This window comes from Podarcis vaucheri (genome assembly GCF_965113315.1).
Source record: "Podarcis vaucheri genome assembly, chromosome: 4".
Taxonomy (NCBI): domain Eukaryota; kingdom Metazoa; phylum Chordata; class Lepidosauria; order Squamata; family Lacertidae; genus Podarcis; species Podarcis vaucheri.
Window position 1 is genome coordinate 7,775,031 of NC_138762.1, and position 26,155 is coordinate 7,801,185.

The 26,155-nt window shown below is 47.7% G+C and overlaps 1 protein-coding gene across 4 annotated transcripts; it reads right to left on the bottom strand.

The window, feature by feature from the left end:
• Positions 1-1,103: 1,103 nt before the first annotated feature.
• Positions 1,104-24,520, bottom strand: KCNE3 (potassium voltage-gated channel subfamily E regulatory subunit 3). Of its 4 annotated transcripts, none has more exons than XM_082219674.1 (3): positions 24,393-24,507; positions 21,106-21,200; positions 1,104-2,048 (listed from the first exon to the last, which is right to left on the bottom strand). In XM_082219674.1, the coding sequence occupies exon 3, from the start codon at positions 2,021-2,023 to the stop codon at positions 1,736-1,738; it is 288 nt and encodes a 95-aa protein (XP_082075800.1). In that variant the 5' UTR covers positions 2,024-2,048; positions 21,106-21,200; positions 24,393-24,507; the 3' UTR covers positions 1,104-1,735. The 4 variants fall into 4 exon arrangements, with proteins under 4 accessions (XP_082075800.1, XP_082075799.1, XP_082075801.1 ...); XM_082219673.1 differs by having other exon boundaries at positions 1,104-2,051; XM_082219675.1 differs by lacking the exon at positions 21,106-21,200 and having other exon boundaries at positions 1,104-2,051; positions 24,393-24,520.
• Between the last annotated feature and the right edge of the window lie 1,635 nt (positions 24,521-26,155).

Genomic DNA, 26,155 nt, shown 5'->3' on the forward strand with positions numbered 1-26,155 from the left:
TCTTTCAAACCAGTGAAGGAGGTGAAGGTCCTGACGTGTGAGTGCCTGGAGGCAGTTGGAGGATGGATGGCGGCTAACAGATTGAGATTGAATCCTGACAAGACAGAAGTACTGTTTTTGGGAGACAGGAGGTGGGCAGGTGTGGGGGACTCCCTAGTCCTGAATGGAGTAACTGTGCCCCTGAAGGACCAGGTGCGCAGCCTAGGAGTCATTCTGGACTCGCAGTTGTCCATGGAGGCACAGGTCAATTGTGTGTCCAGGGCAGCTGTTTATCAGCTCCATCTGTTATGCAGGCTGAGACCCTACCTGCCCGCAGACTGTCTCGCCAGAGTGGTGCATGCTCTGGTTATCTCCCGCTTGGGCTACTGCAATGCGCTCTAAGTGGGGCTACCTTTGAAGGTGACCTGGAAACTACAACTAATCCAGAATACGGCAGCTAGACTGGTGACTGGGAACGGCCGCCGAGACCATATAACACCAGTCTTGAAAGACCTACACTGGCTCCCAGTACGTTTCCGAGCACAATTCAAAGTGCTGGTGCTGACCTTTAAAGCCCTAAACGGCCTTGGCCCAGTATACCTGAAGGAGCGTCTCCACCCCCATCGTTCTGCCCGGACACTGAGGTCCAGCGCCAAGGGCCTTCTGGCGGTTTCCTCATTGCGAGAAGTGAGGCTACAGGGAACCAGGCAGAGGGCCTTCTCGGTAGTGGCACCTGCCCTGTGGAACACCCTCCCACCAGATGTCAAAGAGAAAAATAACTACCGAACTTTTAGAAGACATCTGAAATCAGCCCTGTTTAGGGAAGCTTTTAATGTTTAATAGGTTATTGTATTTTAGTGTTTTGTTGAAAGCCGCCCAGAGTGGCTGGGGAAACCCAGCCAGATGAGTGGGGTGTAAATAATAAATTGTTATTGTTATTGTTATTATAAAAATACTGGATGTGAATTTGTTAAACCTGTAGGACCAAAGAACACACGATATTAGATGAATCAGGTATCCTAGACCCTGTCCAACCCTCTTCTGCGACCTCCACTGGATTATCAACCGTAGGCACCAGAACATCTTCCATAGCTCCTGAACGCTAGTAATTTAATTCTCAGGGGAGGAAACTGATCTGTTTATTGTGTACTGGGGGTGGGGAAGGAGGAATCAATCAAACGTATACTTTTAATATATATAAAAAACCCTCTTGATAATCTGCGATTTGAAGGCACCCCCACCAGTCCAAATTTCTTTGAAAACAGTGTTTCCTCTCCCCGCTTCTTAGATTTCCACCCATCACACACAGGCGCGCCTCAGTTCCAGAAGGGGGGATATAACTGGAATCAGGAAAAGCAAGATTCATCAACCTGGCGCCTGAACTACAACTCCCATCAGCTGCAGCCATGCTGGTAGGATGACCCCTACTGGTTAGAAAAGGTACTGCCCCATTGAGATATCACCTGTGCTGTATCTGCACCGCTGATTTAGGGAGGCTTACTCCCAGGTAAGCAAAAATAGGTTTGGAGCTGAAGGCTTTGGATCTCTGCGAAATTTAAAAGGCAGTTTATGAGGCTGTTTTAACCAGTAGGGGTTGTTTGCAGCCTAGCGTGGCCCTGGCTGATGGGAGTTGTAGTCCAACACATCTGGAGGGTGCCAGGTGGACGAATAAAAGGTGTGTCTTCTTTTTGCAAAGGATGCACCAAGGATTTCCGCCCTGCGGCATCTCAAGTCCTTCCTGCTTTGGTCCTCCTCCTCATATCATGGACACCCGATTCTTGATGTAAACATGATAGGGGTCGCTCTGCTTGTCCACCTCCTTGCGGGATCTGGTGTAGCCGAGGATCAGGCTCCCGACCGTCGCGGCAAAGAGGATCATCACAAAGAGGATGTAGATGCAAGCGTAGTTGTCCTTCTCCTCCTCTCCCTCGACGGGCTTCGCATCCTGGGGGCAAGCGTGGGAGAGTGTCTGGTTCAGGGCCCGCATCATCGAGTCCAGCTTCTGAAGCCAGGTCTCCGTCCGGTTCCCCAACGCGGAGGCCATCGTCCGATCCCGGGGGGTGCCGTCGCTGCTGCCAAAAACAGAAACAGGTTACAGACTCCGCTAACCCAGAAATATTACCTCAGGTTAAGAACTTTGCTTCAGGATGAGAACAGAAATCACGCAGCGGCGGCAGTGGGAGGCCCCATTAGCTAAAGTGGTACCTCAGGTTAAGAACAGTTTCAGGTTTCCAGAAAGAATTAAGTTCTTAACCCGAGGTAGAGTAAAGGTACCCCTGCCCATACGGGCCAGTCGTTTCTGACTCTCACTTAAGAGGCCGGGGGCCAGCGCTGTCCAGAGACACTTCCGGGTCACGTGGCCAGTGTGATGAAGCTGCTCTGGCGAGCCAGCACCAGCGCAGCACACGGAAACGCCGTTTACCTTCCCGCCGGAGCAGTACCTATTTATCTACTTGCACTTAAGGGTGCTTTTGAACTGCTAGGTGGGCAGGAGCTGGGACCGAAAGACGGGAGCTCACCCCGCCACGGGGATTTGAACCGCTGACCATGCGATCGGCAAGCCCTAGGCACTGAGGTTTTATCCACAGCGCCACCCGCATCCCGAGGTACCACTGTAATAATCAATTATCATTATCATTTCAGTTTGTATACTGCCCTTTATCAGATTATCCCAAGGCGGCGTCCAACATTAAAAACACCAATGATAAAAACATAATAAAAAGCAGACAGTTGGTTCATCTACTTCAGTACTGTAGAGCCAGTGTGGTGTAGTGGTTAAGAGTGGTAGTCACGTAATCTGGGAAACCGGGTTCGTGTCTCCGCTCCTCCACATGCAGCTGCTGGGTGACCTTGGGCCAGTCACACTTCTGTGAAGTCTCTCAGCCCCACTCACCTCACAGAGTGTTTGTTGTGGGGGAGGAAGGGAAAGGAGAATGTTAGCCGCTTTGAGACTCCTGAAGGGGAGTGAAAGGCGGGATATCAAATCCAAACTCTTCTTCTTCTTCTTCTTCTACTGACTACACTGGCTGGCAGCAGCTCTCCAAGATTTCAAGGAGTCTCTCCCAACCCTATGTGGCGATGCCTTTGGGGATTGAATTTGGGACCTCTTGCTTGCAAGGCAAGCATTCTTACCATGCAGCTATTGCTCCACCCTCTCCAGTGGTCCATTTAGCTCAGTATTGCCTACACGGACTGGCAGTGGCTCTCTGAGGTTTCTGGCAGCCTTACCTGGAGTTTCCAGGGATTGAACCTGAGGCCTGCAAAGCAGCTGCCCTATCACTGAGCTGCTGTCCCACCCTCTCCATTGCTCCAGTTACCTCAATAGTGCCTGCACTGGCTGGCAGCAGCTCCCCAGGATTTCAAGCCGGAGTCTCTCCTACCCTGAAACCTTCTGTGTGCATAGCAAGCGCTCTGCTGCAAAGCTACACCATTTCCTGGTTTAAAAAGTAGACCAGGTCTGGGGAACCAGTGGAATTTTGCAGGTGAATGCAGCCACATTATTACACAGTGCTGGACAGTTACTCATTCACTTCACAATCCCAGCTTCAGAAGCCAGCATGTTAGTAAACAAACCGTAACCATCTCCTTATCTTGACCCTTAAGAGGTTCGCTGGAGAGATTATCATGGCCCAAGATCAGACCTCGCCTAGAGTACTGTGTCCCGTTCTGGGCACCACAATTCAAGAAGGACACTGACAAACTGGAACGTGTCCAGAGGAGGGCAACCAAAATGGTCAAAGGCCTGGAAACGATGGCTTATGAGGAACGGCTAAGGGAGCTGGGCATGTTTAGCCTGGAGAAGAGGAGGTTAAGGGGTGATATGATAGCCATGTTCAAATATATAAAAGGATGTCACATAGAGGAGGGAGAAAGGTTGTTTTCTGCTGCTCCGGAGAAGCGGACACGGAGCAATGGATCCAAACTACAAGAAAGAAGATTCCACCTAAACATGAGGAAGAACTTCCTGACAGTAAGAGCTGTTTGACAGTGGCATTTGCTGCCAAGGAGTGTGGTGGAGTCTCCTCCTTTGGAGGTCTTGAAGCAGAGGCTTGACAACCATATGTCAGGAGTGCTCTGATGGTGTTTCCTGCTTGGCAGGGGGTTGGACTCGATGGCCCTTGTGGTCTCTTCCAACTCTATGATTCTAGGATTCTATGATTCTAAGATACAGCAGGAGGGGGAAGGGATCTCTCTTCCCATCGGAGCACCCCCAATCCCATTCCTACTTGCATGCAAGCAGGAGGTAGTGGGGATCTCTCAGCTGGGAAGGGAGGCTTCCCCTTGCCTAAATGAGAGGTCCCTGGCCCCTCCTGCTTGCATGCAAGCTCTGATAGGCAGCATGAAGCCTCCCTTCACAACTGAGAGATCCCCACCCCGCTTGCACGCAAGTAGGAGTTGGGAGGCTGCTCCGATAGGCAACGTGAAGCCTCCCTTCACAGCTGAGTTGCTGGGGTCAGGGAAGGTGGAGGCAGCCCGGAAGCTGCATCTTTGAGCCCCTGCAACACCATCACATGGGGACTTCCCAGCAGCTCCTGAAGCCAGCCAGAGCCAACTCCTCCAGGCTGCTGAGACTGCCGCTGCTGCGTTTCCCGGGGACATTAGATGAAATCCGGGGACATTCCGGGTGATGGAATTTGTTCGGGGACTTATTCGCAAAGCCGGGGACCGTCCCCGGGAAACCGGGACGTCTGGTAACCCTAGACATAGAATCACAGAGAATGGCCGATGAAGGTGATGGACTACATGGAATTGGCGGAAATGACTGGCAGAATCCGAGACCAGGGAGAAGAGTCGGTGGAAGAAGATGGGAAGAAATTTAAAGACTATCTACAGAAATATTGCAAAATTAATGAATGTTAGAATGATGTCAGAATGAAGTTAAGTGGTTTAAGCAGCAATGTTATAAAGGTGTATGTAAAAATGGATTGTTAACAGGTGAGAATCCAAAGTTATAATATATTATGTTAAAGGACTAAGATAAAAACAAAGAGGGAAAGAAATTGCTGAATTAACTAACTGAATTGGAATACAAAAAAGGGAGGCGTGAGGAGGTCAGGGAAACAAGGAAATGAATGTAAGGCATGGAAAGACTGATGTATTTTTTTAAGTGTTTTTTTATCTTTTTTGTATTTTGTTTTTTTTTCTTTTATTTTTATTTTTGTCTTTCTTTTTCTTCTTTTTTAAATTCATGTAATTCTTTTCTTTGAAACTTTAATAAATATAATTTAAAAAAAAGACATAGAATCACAGAAGTGTAGAGTTGGAAGGGACTACATGCTGGTCTGTGACCGTATTAATAAATTCATTCATTCATTCATTCATACATGGATCATGATTCTAGTCCAACCCCCTGCAATGCAGGGATCGAACCCATGGCCCTGAGATTACGACTCTCACATTCTACCAGCTGAGTTTGTTTTGAACTACAAGATTGATTCCTTTTTGAGGTGGAACCAGCACCCATAACAGGGCCAGTTCCTTTGATCGAAGCAATTGAGAAAGCCTATACAGTGGTACCTCGGGTTAAGAACTTAATTCGTTCTGGAGGTCTGTTCTGAACCTGAAACTGTTCTTCTTCTTTTTTAAAAAAATTGATATTTATTAAGAGTTTTAGAATTACAGAAAAAACAGAGAAGAAAAAGAAAGAGAAAAAACAAAAGAGAAAGAGAAAAAACGACCTTGACAGATTAGAGAACTGGGCAAAAATAAACAAGATGAATTTTAACAGGGAGAAATGTAAAGTATTGCACTTGGGCAAAAAAAATGAGAGGCACAAATACAAGATGGGTGACACCTGGCTTGAGAGCAGTACATGTGAAAAGGATCTAGGAGTCTTGGTTGACCACAAACTTGACATGAGCCAACAGTGTGACGCGGCAGCTAAAAAAGCCAATGCAATTCTGGGCTGCATCAATAGGAGTATAGCATCTAGATCAAGGGAAGTAATAGTGCCACTGTATTCTGCTCTGGTCAGACCACACCTGGAGTACTGTGTCCAGTTCTGGGCACCACAATTCAAGAAAGACACTGACAAACTGGAACGTGTCCAGAGGAGGGCAACCAAAATGGTCAAAGGCCTGGAAACGATGCCTTATGAGGAACGGCTAAGGGAGCTGGGCATGTTTAGCCTGGAGAAGAGGAGGTTAAGGGGTGATATGATAGCCATGTTCAAAGATATAAAAGGATGTCACATAGAGGAGGGAGAAAGGTTGTTTTCTGCTGCTCCAGAGAAGCGGACACGGAGCAATGGATCCAAACTACAAGAAAGAGGATTCCACCTAAACATTAGGAAGAACTTCCTGGCAGTAAGAGCTGTTCGACAGTGGAATTTGCTGCCAAGGAGTGTGGTGGAGTCTCCTACTTTGGAGGTCTTTAAGCAGAGGCTTGACAACCATATGTCAGGAGTGCTCTGATGGTGTTTCCTGCTTGGCAGGGGGTTGGACTCGATGGCCCTTGTGGTCTCTTCCAACTCTATGATTCTATGATTCTATGATTCTATGAAAAGAGAAACAATCCACAATCAAACAATACAGATTGATAAAAATCAAAATCAAAAAATAAAAACAAAGCACGTAACACAACGCAATCAAAAGGCAAAAATAAGCCACAAAAATTTAAAAACAAATCCAATATTCTCAAATCCTTATCTATCATTACCTTCTTTCTTTGACCTCCTCACTCCTCCCTTTTTTTGTATCCTAATTGTTAATAGTCACAGCAAATCCTTTCCATTTTTCATAATATTCTGTCATTACATTACCTTAATCTATTTTAACCTTATCTTACTATAAAAGACCCAAAACTTAAAACTTAGACCTTATTTATACCAATTTCTCATAGCCATAAGATGTTCTTACATAATTCTTTTAACATTTTTGCTAAAGCCAAATAATTTCATTCCAACATTTTTCTAACATTCATAAATTTTATAGGGCAATCCTAATAAAAAAAAAATTTTTCCCTTCCAATCTTCATCCAGCGTCTCTTCCTCCTGGTCCCGGGTTAACCTGAAACTGTTCTTAACCTGAAGCACCATTTAGCTAATGGGGCCTCCTGCTGCTGCTGTGCCACCGCCGTGCAATTTCTGTTCTCATCCTGAAGCAAAGTTCTTAACCCAAGGTAGTATTTCTGGGTTAGCGGAATCTGTAACCTGAAGCGTATGTAACCTGAGGTGCCACTGTACTGGGTAAGGCAATCTCGCAAGCAAACTGGTGCCAAGTTGTTAAGGGCTTTGTAAGGTAAAGGTAAAGGATGTGTCAGGGAACTGACATCGGAGGAAAGGGAAGTGTTAAGGCTCCCAGAGACTGGGAGAGAGTCAACAGCCAAAGCAGGGACCAGCAGGGGGAGCGCCGGGTCTCTGGAGGAGGGTCTCAGTAATGCTGGGAGAGACGCAGCAGCCCAGGCAGGAAGCAGCAGGGGAGAGAAAGGGGTGAGAGACACTTCGAGCGAAAATAGCGGGGAAGTGTCAGAAGCAGCGGCAGGGAGACCCATGCTGCGCCGGAAGCTGCCACGTCGTGAGTCCAGGAGACGCGTTTCCGTTAAGGAACTTCTTTGCTGGAAGCGCTTCCGCAGACAGCCACTGTCAGACTCTACTAGTGACTAGAGCAGACATGTCTGAGGAGCTCTGTCACACACAGAGGTTTGTGGGGTCGCACAAACTCTGAAGGGGCACAATTTTAAGCACAAGCAGCTAACCATCCCCTGACAGCAGTCTGACAGTCTCTGTACGCTGCCTGTGCAGGAGAAAGCATCATGAGCAACCCAGTCGGAACCGGAGACGCAGGGGTTGGAGCTGGTCCAAGCTTGGAGGAAAGGTATCAAGCTCTGGAAGTCCAACTGGCGCTGCAGACGGCGAGGCTCGAGGAGAGAAGGGCTCAGGATGCTGACAAAAAGGGGAGAACCACTCAGTTCCCCAGAAAGGTACCAGGATTGGTGCAGAAGTTTGGGGGGGACCCCAAGGATTACCATGCCTTTAGGACTGAGATGCAATATGCCCTGAATGTGCAGTTTGATGAGTTCCCTGATGAGGAATCGCGAGTTGCGTTCGTAATTGGGCATCTTGAGAAGGGGGCGCGGGACTGGGTTCGACCCCTGATGGCAACGCACAACGATATCCTAAAGGACACTATGAAATTTTTTCGTGCAATGGATATCATGTTTTCCAGCGATATTGAGGAAGGGTTGGTACGCAGACAGCTAATGGCTTGCAAGCAGGGAAGCAGATCTGTCCGTGAGTACTGGACTGAATTTACCATGCTGATTCACAGATTGGGGTGGGATTTATCGGCGGCACCCATTCAGATGCTATTTGAAGAAGGTCTTTCTTCAGCTGTGAAAGATGAGCTGGCCAGGAGCCCCAGGGCGGGGTCTATGGATCAGCTGACCAAATCTGCGCTGACCATTGGAGCGCGCCAGGAGGCAAGAGCCTTGGAGAGGCGGGAAGGGAGAGGGGAACGTTGGAAGGAGTTACGCATTCCAGACATTCCTGAGCCAGCTTTCCCGCCGGCAGAGCCGATGGAAATCGGAACAGCCCGCGCGCGCGCAGTTTCAAAGCCCAGTGAGGGGGCGAAGAAGGAGGGAAAGGGAGCCCGGAAATGCTATCTCTGCCAACAGCCAGGCCACTTTGCCAGAGTCTGCCCCCAGAGGAAGGAATGGCAAGGGATGGTGGGAGCTGTTGAGGGGGAAGAGCAGGGAGAAACGGAGCAGGTAAAAGCCAACGCCTGGTTGCCAGCAGGGCACTGCAGCCGGGCCAAAGAGCAGTGAAAGTGCCCCTTCCCCAAGTGCCAGTGCCAGAAGCTCCTCGACCTGCTCTAGTGATTGAAGTGTCGCTAGAGCTGCAAAATGGACACCCCCTAAAAATAAAGGCGCTGTTGGACTCAGGCAGCTCCTGCAATTTCATGAGCAAGGAGTTTGCTGCTGAACACCAGATACAGACTATCCCTTTAAGCAACCCCCTGCAGGTGACCACGATTGATGGCAGGGAACTGTTGGGAGGAGGCGTCAGCTTGCAGACCGTCCCAATGATAATGAGGGTGGCAAGGCACACAGAACTGATAGCGTTTAATGTGGCCACCTTGGGAGGTGCTCCCATTATTTTGGGAATGAGCTGGCTAGCCCTACATGATCCGCTGGTGGGCTGGCATCAAAGAGTGGTTTCCTTCGGTTCCGCACACTGCTTAGAACACTGCAGGGCGGAAAAGGGGTCAGCAGGGGCCCAAGCCACCCTAGCAGGGACGGAAGTGATGGAGAAGGGGAAGGTGCCAGCACAGTATGCTGATCTCAGCGACGTGTTCAGCGAGAAGGAAGCGGACCAACTACCCCCGCATAGGCCCTTTGATTGCCAGATCAACTTACTCCCTGGAGCACAGCTTCCTGTAGGCAAGTTGTATGCCATGTCAGACAGGGAGATGCAGGAGTTGCGAGCGTTCATTGACAAGAACCTGAAAAGAGGCTTCATCAGAGAGTCCAAGGCAGCGGGGGGTAGCCCAGTGTTTTTTGTGGATAAAAAAAACACGGACAAGCCGAGGCTGGTATGTGACTTTCGGGCCCTAAATGCAGTGACAGAGCCGGCGGCTTTTCCTATGCCCAGGATTGATGATATTTTGACCAGGGTGCGAAAAGGAAAGATTTTTACAAAGCTGGACCTAAGGGGGGCGTACAACCTGATACGTATAAGGAAAGGGGATGAATGGAAGACCACCATGTTCACCCCTTTGGGGGCATTTGAATATCTCGTTATGCCTTTTGGATTACAAACAGGCTCCGCGTGTTTTCAAGCCTTTATGAACCATGTACTGGGGCCTTTGCTCTACAAGAATTGCGTGGCCTTCTTAGATGACGTGTTGGTGTATTCGGAGAATGAGGAGCAACATGTGAGAGACGTCAGAGAAGTGTTGAGCAGGCTGCAAGCCAACAGACTGTGGGTGAAACTGGAAAAGTGTCAGTTTCATACCAAGGAGGTGGAATTCCTGGGGTACCGCTTGTCAGACAAGGGGTTGGCCATGGACCCCGGCAAGGTTCAAGCGGTGCTGGAATGGAAAACACCCAAGACCAAGAAGGATGTGCAGAGGTTCCTAGGGTTTGGAAACTTTTATCGTAAGTTCATCCGAAACTTCGCCCACCTGACGGCGCCCATCACGGACTGTCTCAGCAGCAAAAAGAAGTTTGTTTGGACGGGGGAGGCGGAGCGAGCGTTTGAGGAACTGAAAAGGGCCTTCGCCTCTGACGAACAACTTCTACATGTGGATTTACAAAAAAAGCTGAGGGTCGAAACAGACGCTTCGGACAGAGCCATAGGGGCGGTGCTGCTTCTGCAGCCGGGGAAGGAGGGGTCAGAGTGGCGACCGTGTGCCTTCTTTTCGCGAAAGCTGAACAAATCTGAGAGAAACTACACGGTGTACGACCGGGAACTTCTTGCGATTTATGAGGCCTTCCGGAGATGGAGGCATCTACTAATTGGTGCACAACAGAAGGTGCAAGTGTGCACGGACCATAAGAATCTAGAGTATTGGAGAACTGCGCGAGTGCTCAACCAAAGGCAGTTGAGATGGGCCCAGGAGTTCTCCAAATTTAACTTTGAGATTTGTTACGTACCAGGCCCGGAGAACGTTAGGGCGGACGCTCTCTCACGCAAACCTGAATATTTGGAGGGAGAGGGTGCACCCGAAGAGACCCATGTTATTCCCGAGGACCGCTGGGTGTGTGGGGCGGCTTTGGTGGGGCAAAGGGAACTGGTAGAGGGAACGGTGCAGGATGAATACGCCCAGGACAAACTCAGGGGTCTCAGGAGGGAGGGAGACAAACCCGGGGGTTTTGAGGAGAGAAACGGGGCGTTGTACTACAAGGGAGCGTTATACATACCTGAAGGGGAATTGAGGGAAAAGGTACTCAAGCAACTGCACGATAGCCCCACAGCAGGGCATTTTGGGCAACACAAAACCATGTGGCTGGTTACCAGGGAATTCTGGTGGCCCAAGGTCAGGGAAGATGTGCGTGAATATGTGAGAGGGTGTGACCGATGTCAACGAGCCAAGGGGGAGAGGCGGGCACCGGCAGGTTTATTAGAACCACTACCCACGCCGGAAAGACCATGGGAGGCAGTGGCAATAGATTTCATGACTGATCTGCCCAGGTCCAAAGGGAAGACAGCCATTATGGTTGTGGTAGACCTGTTAACCAAGATGGCCCACTTTATAGCCTGCTCACATGCGGTCACAGCAGAAGAAACCGCTAAATTGTTTGTGGAAAATGTGTTTAGGTTGCATGGTGCCCCCTTGAGGGTGGTTTCGGACCGAGGGAAACAATTTACTTCCAGGTTCTGGAGGAAGCTCATGAGCTTATTGCATGTAGAGGTGAATTTTTCCACTGCCCGTCATCCAGAAACCAATGGGCAGGCGGAAAGAGCTAATGGTGTCCTCCAGCAATATTTGAGGTGTTATGTGAATGACAGAGAGAATGATTGGGTGGAGAAGCTGGCGTTGGCAGAATTTGCCTATAACAATGCAGAGAACGTGTCCACGGGGATGAGCCCTTTTTTGGCCAATCACGGGTGTCATCCCCGAGCCTTCCCAGGGGGGGAGGGGGAGAACTGGAGCGTTCCTGCCGCAGAACAGTTCGTTGAAGAAATGGAAGCGATCCATCGCCAGCTCCAACTTAATTTAAACAGGGCGAAGGAGGAATATAAGAGGCAGGCAGACAAAACCAGAAGGGAAGGGGAAAGCATTAGGGTGGGGGACCAGGTGTGGCTGTCCACCCAAGGGTTACCATTTAAAGGAGGTTGTAAGAAGTTAAGACCTAAAAGACTGGGCCCATTTGAAGTCACGCAACAGGTCAACCCAGTGGCTTTCAGACTCCGGTTACCGAACCACATGAAGTTGCACCCAGTGTTCCACAGATCATTGCTGTCACCGTATATAGGGGACAGAGAGGGGAGGGTCAATAGGGGACCAGCTATGGAAGAAAAAGAACACAGCTACCATGTAGCGGAGATTCTCGATTCCAGGTGGAGGGGAGAGCAAGTAGAGTATTTGGTAATGTGGGAAGGGGAGCCGGAGTCGGAAAACACCTGGGTCAGGGCAGAGGAGGTAGATGACGAGGTTTTGATTGAAACTTTCCATCAGAGATTCCCTAGAAAACCCCAGCCAGTGGCGAGGTTCCGGAGGGAATACTTCGCCACCACCGACGACGAAGAAGAGTTGGAGGGGTTCGCTGATTCCGAGGTGGAAGAGGATTCAGCGAGTCGGAACGAAGACCGATGGAGGGAATTGTTCGAGACGTCGGAAGATGAAGAGGATTCTTTTAGGGGTTTCAGCTCCTCACCGCCCAGAGGAGAAAGTAGGGGCGGGGAAGAGGGGGGCCCTGGAGGGGAGGTGGATGTCAGGGAACTGACATCGGAGGAAAGGGAAGTGTTAAGGCTCCCAGAGACTGGGAGAGAGTCAACAGCCAAAGCAGGGACCAGCAGGGGGAGCGCCGGGTCTCTGGAGGAGGGTCTCAGTAATGCTGGGAGAGACGCAGCAGCCCAGGCAGGAAGCAGCAGGGGAGAGAAAGGGGTGAGAGACACTTCGAGCGAAAATAGCGGGGAAGTGTCAGAAGCAGCGGCAGGGAGACCCATGCTGCGCCGGAAGCTGCCACGTCGTGAGTCCAGGAGACGCGTTTCCGTTAAGGAACTTCTTTGCTGGAAGCGCTTCCGCAGACAGCCACTGTCAGACTCTACTAGTGACTAGAGCAGACATGTCTGAGGAGCTCTGTCACACACAGAGGTTTGTGGGGTCGCACAAACTCTGAAGGGGCACAATTTTAAGCACAAGCAGCTAACCATCCCCTGACAGGATGCCTGGATGGTTAAGTCCAGTTGCAGACCACTCTGGGATTGCAGTGCTCATCTCGCTTTCTGGCCGAAGGAGCCGGCATTTGTCCACAGACAGCTTTCCGGGTCATGTGGCCAGCGGGACACTGGCACAGCGGGACACCGTGATGGAAACCAGAGCGCAAGGGAACACCGTTTACCTTCCCGCCACAGCAGTACCTATTTATCTACTTGCAGTTTGACGTGCTTTTGAACTGCTAGGTTGGCAGAAGCTGAGACCAAGCAACGGGAGCTCACCCCGTCGTGGGGATTCGAACAGCCGACCTTCTGATCGGCAAGCCCAAGAGGCTTAGTGGTTTAGACCAAAGCCCCACCCGCATCCCTAAGTGCTTTAAAGGTAAAGGTAAAGGACGCCTGACAGTTAAGTCCAGTCGCAGACGACTGGGGTTGTGGCGCTCATCTCGCTTTACAGGCCAAGGGAGCCGGCATTTGTCCACAGACAGTTCTGCCGGGTCATGTGGCCAGCAGGACTAAGCCACTTCTGGCGAAACCAGAGCAGCACAAGGAAATGCCGTTTACCTTCCCGCCACAGTGGTACCTATTTATCTACTTGCACTGGCGTGCTTTTGAACTGCTAGGTTGGCAGGAGCAGGGACAGAGCAACAGGAGCTCACCCTGTCACGGGGATTCAAACCACTGACCTTCCGATTGGCAAGCCCAAGAGGCTTTGTGGTTTAGACCACAGCGTGATCCACGACACTAAGGGCTTTACCTAAGGGCTTTGTATACTAATAGTAGCACCTTGAACCTGAAAAGGCTCTGGGAAGGACTCCTAACTCCTCAGTCCCTCACTCTCCTTTTACCCCCTCCCTTGAAGTGCCCATATACAGATGTTCTGGGTATCTTGATTGAAAATGCCTCAATCTGTACAGACCCAATTCTGCTTTGCCACGACAGAAGCCCTGTTGTGCCCACATAGTAAGTGACGGGTGGTGTCTACAAACCCTTCAGCTTTTATGCCGCCAGCTGACCTTCAGCTGATCTCCCATGGCCATTGCAAAGAAAGGTAAATAGCAGGATGGTGCCAGTTACGTGCTGGCAGGAAGGCGCAAATCCTTTGCTAGCCAGGCAACAGGACCTGATTCATGCGACTTGGCACGGTTTCCATACTCTCGCTAACAGCGCAATCGTCATTTGCCCTGCAGAGCTCAACGAGATTTACTCCCAGGGAAATGTGTGCTGCAACCTCTTTTCTCATTGTCATGCATCCTTCCTCAACCTGAATGTTTTGGACTACAACTCCCAGAAGCCCCCAGCCAGCACTTAATTCCTAGCACAGCCTTTCGCCAACCCGGCACTGCCTACTCTAGACAATCTGAACTATAATTTCTATCTGCCATAGCTAAATAGCCTTCAAATAGCTCCCTATCCTCCTCTCTTGTCTGACTCCCCATCTAAAACAAAGCCTAAGAACACGTAACTATTTTTGCACACACTCACTCGTCCTTTGCTGACTTTCTCCTCCTTCCCTTTCTCTCCACCACTATCAAATTTTTGATTGTAATGCCCTTGGGAGCAGGGACCACTTTTTTCAGCACTGTAGGATTTAGGATAGTACCAAAGCTGATTTGCAGAGATAAATTTGTAATGAACAGTTATTAGGTTTAAAGATTTCATCCACTGCACAATGAGGGCTCGAAAGTTTGTATTATTATTACAGTGGTATCTTGATTCTCAAACGCCTTGGTTCTCAAATGCTGAAAACACAGAAGTGAGTGTTCCGGTTTTTGAACGTTTTTCAGAAGCCAAACATTTGTCGGCTGTTGTTTCTGGGGCACCTGCACCAATCAGAAGCTGCGTCTTGGTTTTCGAACATTTCAGAAGTCAAACAGACTTCCAGAATGGATTAAGTTTGCGCTTTTGTTTTTGCTATTTATTTTGCGTTTTTGAGGCTTTTGGGGTTAATTTGTTTTTGTGACTGTGTGGAACCCAGTTCAGCTACTGATTGATTGATTGATTGAGTGAGTGACTGCGGAAATGGATAAAAGCCCCCCATCCAGACAATGACTATCAGTGCAGGTAAGATTTTTTTTAAAAAAAATTATCATCTACAATACTGTCTTATTTATTTCATAGTACAGTACATTGATTATTGCTTTCATTTTATGGATCAATGATCTTGTTACATAGTAAAATTCATGTTAAATTTTTGTTTTACGGGTTGTTTTTAAAAGTCTGGAACGGATTAATCCCTTTTGCATTACTTTCTATGGGGAAACGTGCCTTGGTTTTGGAACGCTTTGGTTTTGGAACGGACTTCTGGAACCGGTTAAGTTTGAGAACCAAGGTACTGTATTATTATTTATAATGGAACAGGGGCACACATCTGCAGAATGGCAACGTTCCTGCTAAGTAAGTATAAAGCAGCTCTGCGGTGCAACTAATTCCATCTCAGCTCTGCTTGCTCAAAGATTTTCGAGGGCTTTGCAAACATGAATGAATTATGCTTCATTGCCCTTCTGGAAACGCAAACAAACATTACCTACATGTGTGGGAATGGTAAACTCAATCGGAAAAAAGCGGTTTGCTGTGAGGCTGTGTTCCTGTGCTATCGCTCTAGCATTATTATTTTCCTGCCCTGAGAGTTTTCCTTTTTTTTTAAGGACCTTGCAAAGTTGGAAAACATTCAGATGGGGAAACCCAAATGATCAAGGGGTGAGGTGCAACTCCCCAATGAAGAAAGTTTGCAATGTTTGCAGGGCTGCCACACACCCAGATTATCCCGGAGATTTCCAGGATTAGAAAAGATAAAGGGACCCCTGACCATTAGGTCCAGTCGTGACCGACTCTGGGGCTCACCTTGCTTTATTGGCCGAGGGAGTTGGCGTACAGCTTCTGGGTCATGTGGACAGCTTGACTAAGCTGCTTCTGGAGAACCAGAGCAGCGCACAGAAGCGCCGTTTACCTTCCTGCCAGAGTGGTACCTATTTATTTACTTGCACTGGCATGCTTTCGAACTGCTAGGTTGGCAGGAGCAGGGACTGAGCAATGGTAGCTCACCCCGTCGCAGGGATTCGAACCGCTGACCTTCTGTTCGGCAAGTCCTAGGCTCTGTGGTTTAACCCTCAGCGCCATAATAATAATAATAATAATAATTTATTATTTATACCCCGCCCATCTGGCTGGGCCTCCCCAGCCACTCTGGGCGGCTTCCATAAAAACCAAAAATACAATAAAATATTACACGTTAAAAACTTCCCTGAACAGGGCTGCCTTGAGATGTCTCCTGAATGTCAGGTAGTTGTTTATCGCTTTGACATCTGCTGGAAGGGCGTTCCACAGGGTGGGCACCACCACCGAGAAGGCCCTCTGCCTGGTTCCCTGTAGCTTTGCTTCTCGCAATGAGGGAACCGCCAGAAGGCCCTCGGCGCTGGACCTCAGCGTCCGGGCAGACTGATGGGGGTGGAGACGCTCCTTCAGGTATACTGGACCGAGGCCGTTTAGGGCTTTAAAGGTCAGCACCAACACTTTGAATTGGGACGCGCCACCCGCGTCCCAGAGACTACCTTACACTGCGTTTAAAACCAAAATCGCATTTGGGTAGAAACTCAGGCAGAAGCTGAAAGAGATCATTTCCAGGGTGCGCACTATCCTGCGCTATCTCTGCAGCTTCCTTATGGTACCTGGAAGCGTAGATTTGATCCAAGGTGGGAAGAGTGCACCCAATTATTCTCTCCGCAGTCTTTACAACCCTGGACAGCATTGTTTTTCCCCTGACCATTTAACTCCCAAATCACACACACAGACCATAATTTAATACACTCTCAACAGTGCACTGGTAAAATGCCACCAACAGGTCCTTTGAGAGATTGTTTTCCCGGAGGATTCTCAGAAAATATAACCTCTGCTGTGCTCTTTTTATCAGGTCTTTGCTGTTTTCTCCCCAGGTTAGGGAGAAACCTCCTCCAACTCTACAATATCCTTTCTGAGATGAGGCGACCAGAACGGTATGCGGTACAGTGGTGCCCCGCAAGACGAATGCCTCGCAAGACGAAAAACTCGCTAGACGAAAGAGTTTTCCGTTTTGGAGGTGCTTCGCAAAACGAATCTCCTATGGGTTTGCTTTGCAAGACAAAAATGTCTTGCGAGTTCCTGCAGGTTTCCCCCCCCCTTTTTCTAAGCCGCTAAGCCGCTTATCAGCTGATCCGATAAGCCGATAAGCCACTAAAAGCCACTAATAGCGCTAATCCGCTAATCCGTCAATGGGCTTGCTTCGCAAGACGAAAAAACCGCTAGACGAAGAGAATCACAGAACGGATTCTTTTCGTCTTGCAAGGCACCACTGTATTCCAAATGTGGTTGTACTACAGATTTGTACAATGGCATGATGGTTTTGGCGGTACTATGACTCTACCTGATTCTATGATTCTATAATATGATTCTATGATTAGTTGAGATTCCTGCATTGAAGGCGGTTAGACTAGATGACTCGTTCCAGCTCTACAATTCTTTGATTCGAACCTCCACTGATTCCAGCTGACATATTTGACTTCCTGGTCTTGCTTGGGTGCTGCAGTCCCAGGCACCCTTCCCACCCACCCCTCTTTTGTTCTGTGAAAGCCGCTATTGTTCGGAGAAGGGGAAAGACTGATAAGTCCCTGGCCGAGAGCTCGGTGGTCAACCAAAAAACCGGGCCGTCCACAATTCCATTGTGCCTGCCCGGCTGAGCTTGCCAAACTCCCTTTCTGCAAAAAATGAGGAATGCAAATAAGAAAGCACTTCCTTGCTGGCTGCGGGCGCAGGACAGAAACATGATCCAAGATCCTGCCTCCCAGGCACAATCAGACAGCAGTACCAAGTACCGAGAGTCAGTGTGGTGTAGTGGTTAGAGCACTGGACTAAGACCTGGGAGACCAGGGTTCGAATTCCCCACTCAGCCCACTGGGTGAGCTTGGGCCAGGCACTCGCTCTCAGCCTAACCTGCGCTCTGAACCCTAACACTGTTGCTGTATGTAGGTTTTATTTTATTTGTTTTTTATCTTATATTTTGGAAATGTACATCCAGGGTTTTTTCCCTTTAATTTATTTTGTGGCCCCCAAGAGAGTGGGGCCCTAAGCTATAGCTTGTTTAGCTTATATGTAAATCCGGCACTGCCTGCAAAGCATCCCTCTTCGGTCGCACACCTACGGCGATGCTGAGACGTCTCTGGCGAGGCCCATTCAGGTCTGAGGAGCAAGAGGGTTCGGCGAGGCCTCCCTCATTCCACACCCTTCAGTATTGACACTGGGGAATTAGCTGCATATTTCCAAGGACTGCTTGGGCTGTGTGCTTTTACAGATTTGCGCAAACAAAGTTCTCCAGTTTCATGACACCTGCAGCGGGCGTGTGTTATACTCAGAAGCCCAGCACTGCACCTGAAAGCATCATCAGACACTGTATGTTTTGGCAGGGCAAAACAGCGCCGTCCCGTCCCGTCCCCAAAAGGCAGCCAGATCCTCAAATGGGGGTCACATCCAGACTGAGTGTAGGAAACCTTAAACCCTCCAGATATCACTGAACTATCGCACCCATTGGCTTGCACCTTGGCCATTCTTCCATAATAATTTTTATTAAAGGTTCTGTTTTACAATTTCATATAAACATTGTACAGTCATACCTTGGGTTAAATATGCTTCAGGTTGAGCGTTTTCAGGTTACGCTCCGTGGTGACCTGGAAGTAACGGAGTGTGTTACTTCCGGGTTACACCGCTCACGCATGCACAGATGCTCAAAATGACACCATGCGCATGCACGGAAGCGGCAAGACGCAACCCGTGCACACGCAGACACGTGTTACGTTCTACTCAGGATGCGAACGGGGCTCCAGAACGGATCCCGTTCGCATCCAGAGGTACCACTGTACAAACTTTAAAATATCCAATGACATCCTCCTTCTTCTCTTTCCGTGGTTCGTTTTACATATCTTACATCCCTGCGTACTCTACTATAACCATTCAAATCAATTTTCCACTATTACATCCATCAAGAATTATTTACTCTTAATGCTACCAGTGTTTTCAGCTGTACACAGCTATTTTCCATATGCTCAATAAACGTTTTCCAGACTTCTTTAAACATATGTTCTTCTTCCTCTCTTATTCCATATGTTAAATCTGCAAATTGTGCATATTCCGTCAACTTGAGCTGACAATCCTCTTGAGTTGGAACCTCGCTCACTTTCCATTTTGAGGCTAACGAAACACAGGTTGCAGTTGTTGTGTACATAATCTTTTCTGATACCTGGGAATTTCAGTCTGGGTTATCACCAGCAGAAACGACTCTAGTTTTCGGGGGGAGGGGAGTAATTGAAAACATTTTCCTCAGTTCATTATAAATTATTTCCCAATACTCTTTTACCTTTTTACATGTCCACCACATGTGGAAGAATGTTCCCTCTACATTTTTACACTTCCAGCATCTTGGCCACTCTTGCTGGGACTGAACTCCAACCGCCTTTGGAGGGCCACAGAAGAGATTTCTCTTTTCACTTTTACAGTAATATCTTATTTTATTTCAAGATTCAGACTTACACTCTATCACTCAACAGCTATAATCCCATTTCACAACACCGGCAACTTCCCGCTCAACCAAAATTACGATTACAGTGGTATCTCAGGTTACAGACGCTTCAGATTACAGACGCTTCAGGTTACAGACTCTGCTAACCCAGAAATAGTACCTCAGGTTAAGAACTTTGCTTCAGGATGAGAACAGAAATCGTGTGGTGGCATCAGGAGGCCCCATTAGCTAAAATGGTACCTCAGGTTAAGAACAATTTCAGGTTAAGAACGGACCTCCGGAACGAATTAAGTTCTTAACCTGAGGTACCACTGTAAAAATAAAACAACAAACCAATAGCCCCCCCCCTCAAGGAAAAACACATTTTAAAAGGGCATAGGATGTAAATCAAATCAGCCAAAGGCCTGGTTGAAAAGGAAGGTGTACAATGAAGGCGCCAGGCAAACGTCCCTGGGGAGAGCATTCCACAGATGGGGAGCCACTGCAGAGAAGGCCCCGTTCTCGTGTTGCCACCCTCCAGACCTCTCGAGGAGCAGGCACACGAATTAAGTTCTTAACCCAAGGTACCACTGTACATGCAATTGCATTTTTAAAATTCCATCATCTCCAGCTTCGTCCTTTTTAACAAATTTCTTACCGTGTTCTGCATTGCTGACTCTAACTGTGGAGGCAGAGTATGGTCGGTGTAGCCATTAGCGAGCCTGCAAGTCTGTCTACGTTGGGCATGTGGAACATTTGGCCCTCCAGATGTGGCTGAACTACAACTCCCATCAGCCCCAGCAAGGATGGTCAGGGACAATGGGAGTTTAGTTAAGTAACAGGAGGAAGGCCACCTGTCTTGGATGATTATTTGAGATTCCTGCATTGCAGGGGGTTGGACTAGATAACCCTGGGTGTCCCTCCCGCCTCTACAATTCTATGATTGTACGACCTGAACACAAGAGCGATCTCCTCTCAAAGAATGCCCTCCGAGGATGAATGGCAGGTGAGAACCACGGAATTCGCAGAGATGGCAAAACTGATGGTGCAGATGAGAGACCCAAGTTTAGAATCTTTTGAGGAGGACTGGAAACTTTCTCCGGTCTTCTAAATAAAGTAACTTCTCATGTGCAAAGTCCACAGCGGGGCTGACATGGCTAGCAGCCGGAACCAGAATCCTAGTAAATATACAGTGGTACCTCTGGTTAAGAACTTAATTCGTTCCGGAGGTCCGTTCTTAACCTGAAACTGTTCTTAACCTGAGGTACCACTTTAGCTAATGGGGCCTTGCGCTGCCGCCGTGCAATTTCTGTTCTCACCCTGAAGCAAAGTTCTTAACCCGAGGTACTATTTCTGGGTTAGCGGAGTCTGTAACCTGAAGCGTCTGTAACCTGAAGCATCTGTAACCCAAGATACCACTGTATAAGGAACTGTTTGCCTGCTGAACCGTTCCGTGTTAACACAAAAGCTTGCACATGATCCACAATCCTTCTGCTGCCTGGGGAAAGTGTGGCAGCAAGGTCCAGGGATTGGTGGATGGGGGCCATTGTGCTTTTGACAAAGGCGCAAAGCCCCCGAGATACCGAAGGTGTGTTGTGGCATTGCAAAAATGGCTTAATTTGAGCCGAGAGGCAATTGGAGCCCTGCAATAGAGGCGGGGACCCTGCCAACCAGGTTTCAAAGGTAGCCTTCGAAGGCTTCCTTCCTGGCCCTGTGGACTCTTCCCCCAGGCCAAATCTCTCACTAGTCCTGTCTCACGACCTCCTCACACAATTTCAATTACCTGGAAAACGTTCTTGAACCGTGAAGGTGCCTTTTGCTTGCCGGAATGGAAGATACAGAGATTTGCGTCGGTAGAAACCTCTGCTTTTCGTGTAACTGGAATGCAAGGTGAAGAGTCAAATCCATTGCTCCGCCCCTTTTTGCGTTTGGTCACGCCCACTGCTTGCGGCCCCCAGAAACTTGCCCATGGGGGATTGTGGCCTTCAGACTGGAAAGAAAAAGATTCCTTTCCCTGGGTGTACAGGAACCCTTTATTCCCAATGCCAGTGTGGAACACAGAGTGTAATAATCATTTGCTTTCTGAGCATGTGCAGAGTGCTTTTTGATAAGTTGTGGGTGAACATATCAGACGACACAGTGATTCTTCAAACAGCTCTTGTTTATTCACAGGCCAGAACAGAACTGAACTGAAGGGTTCAGCCAGCCTGCTTATATTGAGCTCCAGTACAACGCAACAGTAACCTCTTTCTGTAACTAGCCAATCACTGAACGTCACTTTCAATCCCTTATTTGCATATGTGGACCTGCTGGCCCAGGGTGAAAACTTCAGTACATAACACTTTTACCCCAGGAATCACGATCGGCCTGCAAATACCTGGATCTGAGATGGGAATTCCCAGCAGAAGTTTCTTCTGCTACCAACCAGCCTGCCTTTTTGTATTAGACGTTTCATCAAGGGCCTTTCATACAATGATAATTCGCAATTCTATATTGTTCCAGGGGTGCCATTTGATCACAAAAGCCACCAAATCCAGTGTGGAAGGAAAACAGCAGCTGGAACTCTAATCCACAAACAGATACACACAGGGCCGGATTTAGGTTTGATGAGGCCCTAAGCCAGGGGTCAGCAAACTTTTTCAGCAGGGGGCCGGTCCACTGTCCCTCAGACCTTGCGGGGGGCTGAACTATATGGCGGGGGGAATGAACAAATTCCTCTGCCCCACAAATAAGCCAGAGATGCATTTTAAATAAAAGCACACATTCTACTCATGTAAAAACAAGCTGATTCCCGGCCGGATTGAGAAGGCAATTGGGCCGGATCCGGCCCCCGGGCCTTAGTTTGCCTACCCATCCCCTAAGCTACTGAAGGTAATGGGTCCCTTTATATGTCCAGCTGTCCTTTGTCATCAACAAATTGTCACTGTTTTTTGTGTTGAATATATGCCATATGGTAATTTATGGACCTAATAAGTATCTAAACCCATTTGCACATAACAAATAGGAGCCTACACAAGACGGAACACTGTTGCTGTAGGTAGGTTTTATTTTATTTGTTTTTTTACCTTATATTTTGGAAATGTACATCCAGATTTTTTTTCTTTAATTTTTTTGGGGGCCCCCAAGAGAGTGGGCAGCCCTAAGCTATACCTTGTTTGGCTTATATGTAAATCCGGCACTGGATAGACACACTCAGCCTTAATTGGAGGGTTTGCAGAATAGAAAAGGATGCACAGCCAATGAAAGGGTCAGATCATGGGTAGGCAAACTAAGGCCCCGGGGGCCGGATCCGGCCCAATCGCCTTCTAAATCCGGCCCATGGACGGTCTGGGAATCAGCGCTTTTACATGAGTAGAATGTGCGCTTTTATTTAAAATGCATCTCTGGGTTATTTGTGGGCCACAGGAATTCGTTCACCCCCCCCAAAAAATATATATATAGTCCGGCCCCCCACAAGGTCTGAGGGACAGCGGACCGGCCCCCTGCTGAAAAAGTTTGCTGACCCCTGATCCAGAAGCTATTCATCAGGAAATTTGTTTTAAGTTTTTCATGTGTGCTAAAACTCAGTCTAACTTTTTAAATTTACGACTGTTTAACCACTTCCGTTAACAAACATGGATGCATATGCTATCATGTTACTGTTTCAGTTAAATAAATTGTTTAGTTATTCAGGAAACGATTGCTTTTCTGCTTCCGATAAAGTTGTCCAAATATAAACAGTTAACTTATTAAACATCACCATAATGTCATAATGATCGGTCTACGTTTTTCTAATTGTATCACCGAACCAGTCACTGTAAAAACTACTCGGAAAATTTAGTACTCGGGGGGAAAAGGAAACCTTCATCTGGTTGTAAATATTAAGATGATACTAGCAAGAACGTGTGTGTAAAAAAAATAAATGATCTAAATCAAGGCTTACTGACTAGCAATTTAAATCGTGCAGCTAACCAAAGGGTCAGAAAATCAGATGGAGAATTTGGAGTACTGTCTGAGCTTGATCAAGACTGCTCAAAAGGAGGGTGGCATCAATTCATAGAATTGTAGATACGCAAGGGAACCCCAAAGGTCATCTAGCATGTTCGGGGGGCACCCTCTTCTTCGTAAGGAGCTGCCTTGGCCAGATTGGGACCCAAACCCAGCCTCCCCTGTCCCCAGAGAAGTTTGCAAGAAAGCAGGGTAGATTTAAAAAATCAATGGTTTTTAAAATATATATACCGTATATATAAAATTGGATTTTTTAAAATTTAAATCAGATTTTTAAAAATTTAAATTGGACTTTTAAAATAAAATTCTTTTGGAGGAAAAAACTTTCTCAAGATAGTTTTCTACTTGAGTTACATTATAGTCCAAAGGCTGTAATATAAGGAAAAAAGGATTTGTTTTACGTTTCTCATGTGTGCTAAAACTCAGTCTAAGTTGTTGTTTTTTAATTGTTTAACCACATCAGTTAACAAACATGGATGCATATGCTATCATATTACTGTTTCAGTTAAATAAATTGTTTAGTTACTCAGGAAACGATTGCTTTTCTCCTTCCGATAAAGTACAGCGGAAAAGTTGTCCAAATATAAAGAGTTAACTTATTAAACTTATTAAATCAGGCTGCCCCAAAGGAAGGTGGCATCAATTCATAGCATCGTAGAACTGTAGATACAGAAGGGAACCCCGAGGGTCATCTAGCGCAACCCCCCCTGCAATGCGGGAATCGCAGCTCAAGAATCCCTTGACACGTGTCTAGGGGGCAGCTCCATCAATTTAGAGCTGTTGGGGCTTTCTAAGAAGATGAGGTTGGGCTCCGACGCGCGAGAGGAGTCAACACGTGTCTGCGTGTCCTGGGAGGGCGCACCCTCTCCTTCGTAAGGAGCTGCCTCGGCCGGATCGGGACCCAAACCCGCGATCCGCGTGTCCCCAGAGAAGCGCTTTCACACGAGGCAGCGGATCGCGTGTCCCAGCCAGCGCTTCGCCACAGGTGGGGAGAGGCAAACGGTTCGGGCGCTGAATCCGGGGCTGATGGTGATCCTCCCCGCGCCCGGCCTCAGTTTCCCCTGCGCGCTGCGCCGGACTCACCTTCACCTGCTGCTGCTGCTGCTGCTCCAGAGACGCCGGCTCACTCGCCTGCGGGATTCTGCGGCGGAGCGTCTCCCAGCAGCAGCCGCCTTGGGCGAGGCGAAGCCGGCCCTCCCCTTGGGCAGGGGCCGTCCCTCCCTCCCTCCCTGGCAGGCAGCCCAAGCCGAGGCCGCCACCTGATCCTGGAGGCAGCCCTTTCCTGGGCAGAAATCCAACAGGTAGGAAAAATAAAAAAATTCCTTCTAGTAGCACCTTAAAGACCAACTAAGTTAGTTCTTGGTATGAGCTTTCGTGTGCATGCACACTTCTTCAGATACGCTGAAACAGTATCTGAAGAAATGTGCATGCACACGAAAGCTCATACCAAGAACTAACTTAGTTGGTCTTTAAGGTGCTACTGGAAGGATTTTTTTTATTTTGACTATGGCAGACCAACACGGCTACCTATCTGTTACAGGTAGGAAGTTAAATTAATTGGAAACAGCTTGCAGATACTGAATTGGCTTAGGATTTTAGATAAGTTAAGTGATGAATTAATATGTTTAATTTCAAAATGAAAAGGCTCAAGGATGTTAATGTTCAAGTTGAAATTTTGTAAGAACTGTGATTTGGAAAACCTTAAAAAGATATGCATTGAAATTCCACCAAGGGGAAGTGAGGAAGTCACTTAACAATGTTAATAAGTGTAATTTTTAATAAGGTTATGATTTATGTTTGTTTATAATTTTGTGGAAATCAATTTAAAAAATTGGAATACGAAGTCCAACAGGTGGGGCTTCACCTGTTGAACTTTTGCCTGCCGTGCGCTGCAAAACGGCAACAACAAACCTATGGTTACGTGAAACATCATAAACACACAAGACGTAACCGGCTGTACTTTTGAATAAATAAGGTATACCATTCATTGTATCAGATTGTAGATTTCAACGGAAGTCTCATAAAGTTCAAGGGAAAAAGCTGAAGACGCAGTGGATTAGTTCGTTCTCTAGTGAGTTCATGCATAAGGTCCATACATGTATCCAGGTATCTGTTCCACCTGTCTGTCCAAAGAGTCCAATCATCCACATGAAGGGTTGTTACAGTTCCACAGAATCCTTTCACAGAGTCTAAGACAAGGATTTCCGGAATATTAGCCTTGTTTCGCCATCCTAGGCTTCATCAGTAGAACAGGCTGTAGGTAATGCAAAGAAATGCAATATCGTAATCTCACAGCACAGGAGAGATCTGCCACTTGCATGTGTTTTCAGGATCCCATCTGAGTCTGCGGCACATGAAGAACAAAAGCAAAAACTCTTATTCACGCTTACCTGGAGGTAAGTCCAGTGCTTTCTTTTTCTATATATCTAAAAAAATGTTTCGTGGTACTGTACTCTGATTTTGACTCAAGAAAACCACCATTTTATAGTTCAGATTGGGGGAAATGAATACAGTAAATGGACAAAAGTACAAAGATTCACAAAATGATTAGGGATATGTGCAGCGCCGGATTTATGTATAAGCTAAACAAGCTATAGCTTGGGGCCCCACTCAGTTAAAATCGTTAGTCAGATTGGAATATCTCTTGTAATTTAAGATTAATTCTGGACATGGCAGAAGAGGTAAAGGGTTTGGATGATCATAAAAGATGCCGGAGTCATTGATTAATGATAGGACCCACATAGGGGAGGATAGAAGTCCAGGGGATTCTTTGGAATCCTGTTTCTTGTTTCTATGATTTGTGTTTGATATGTCTCTGTAAAATTTTAAGTTGAAAAACCAAAGAA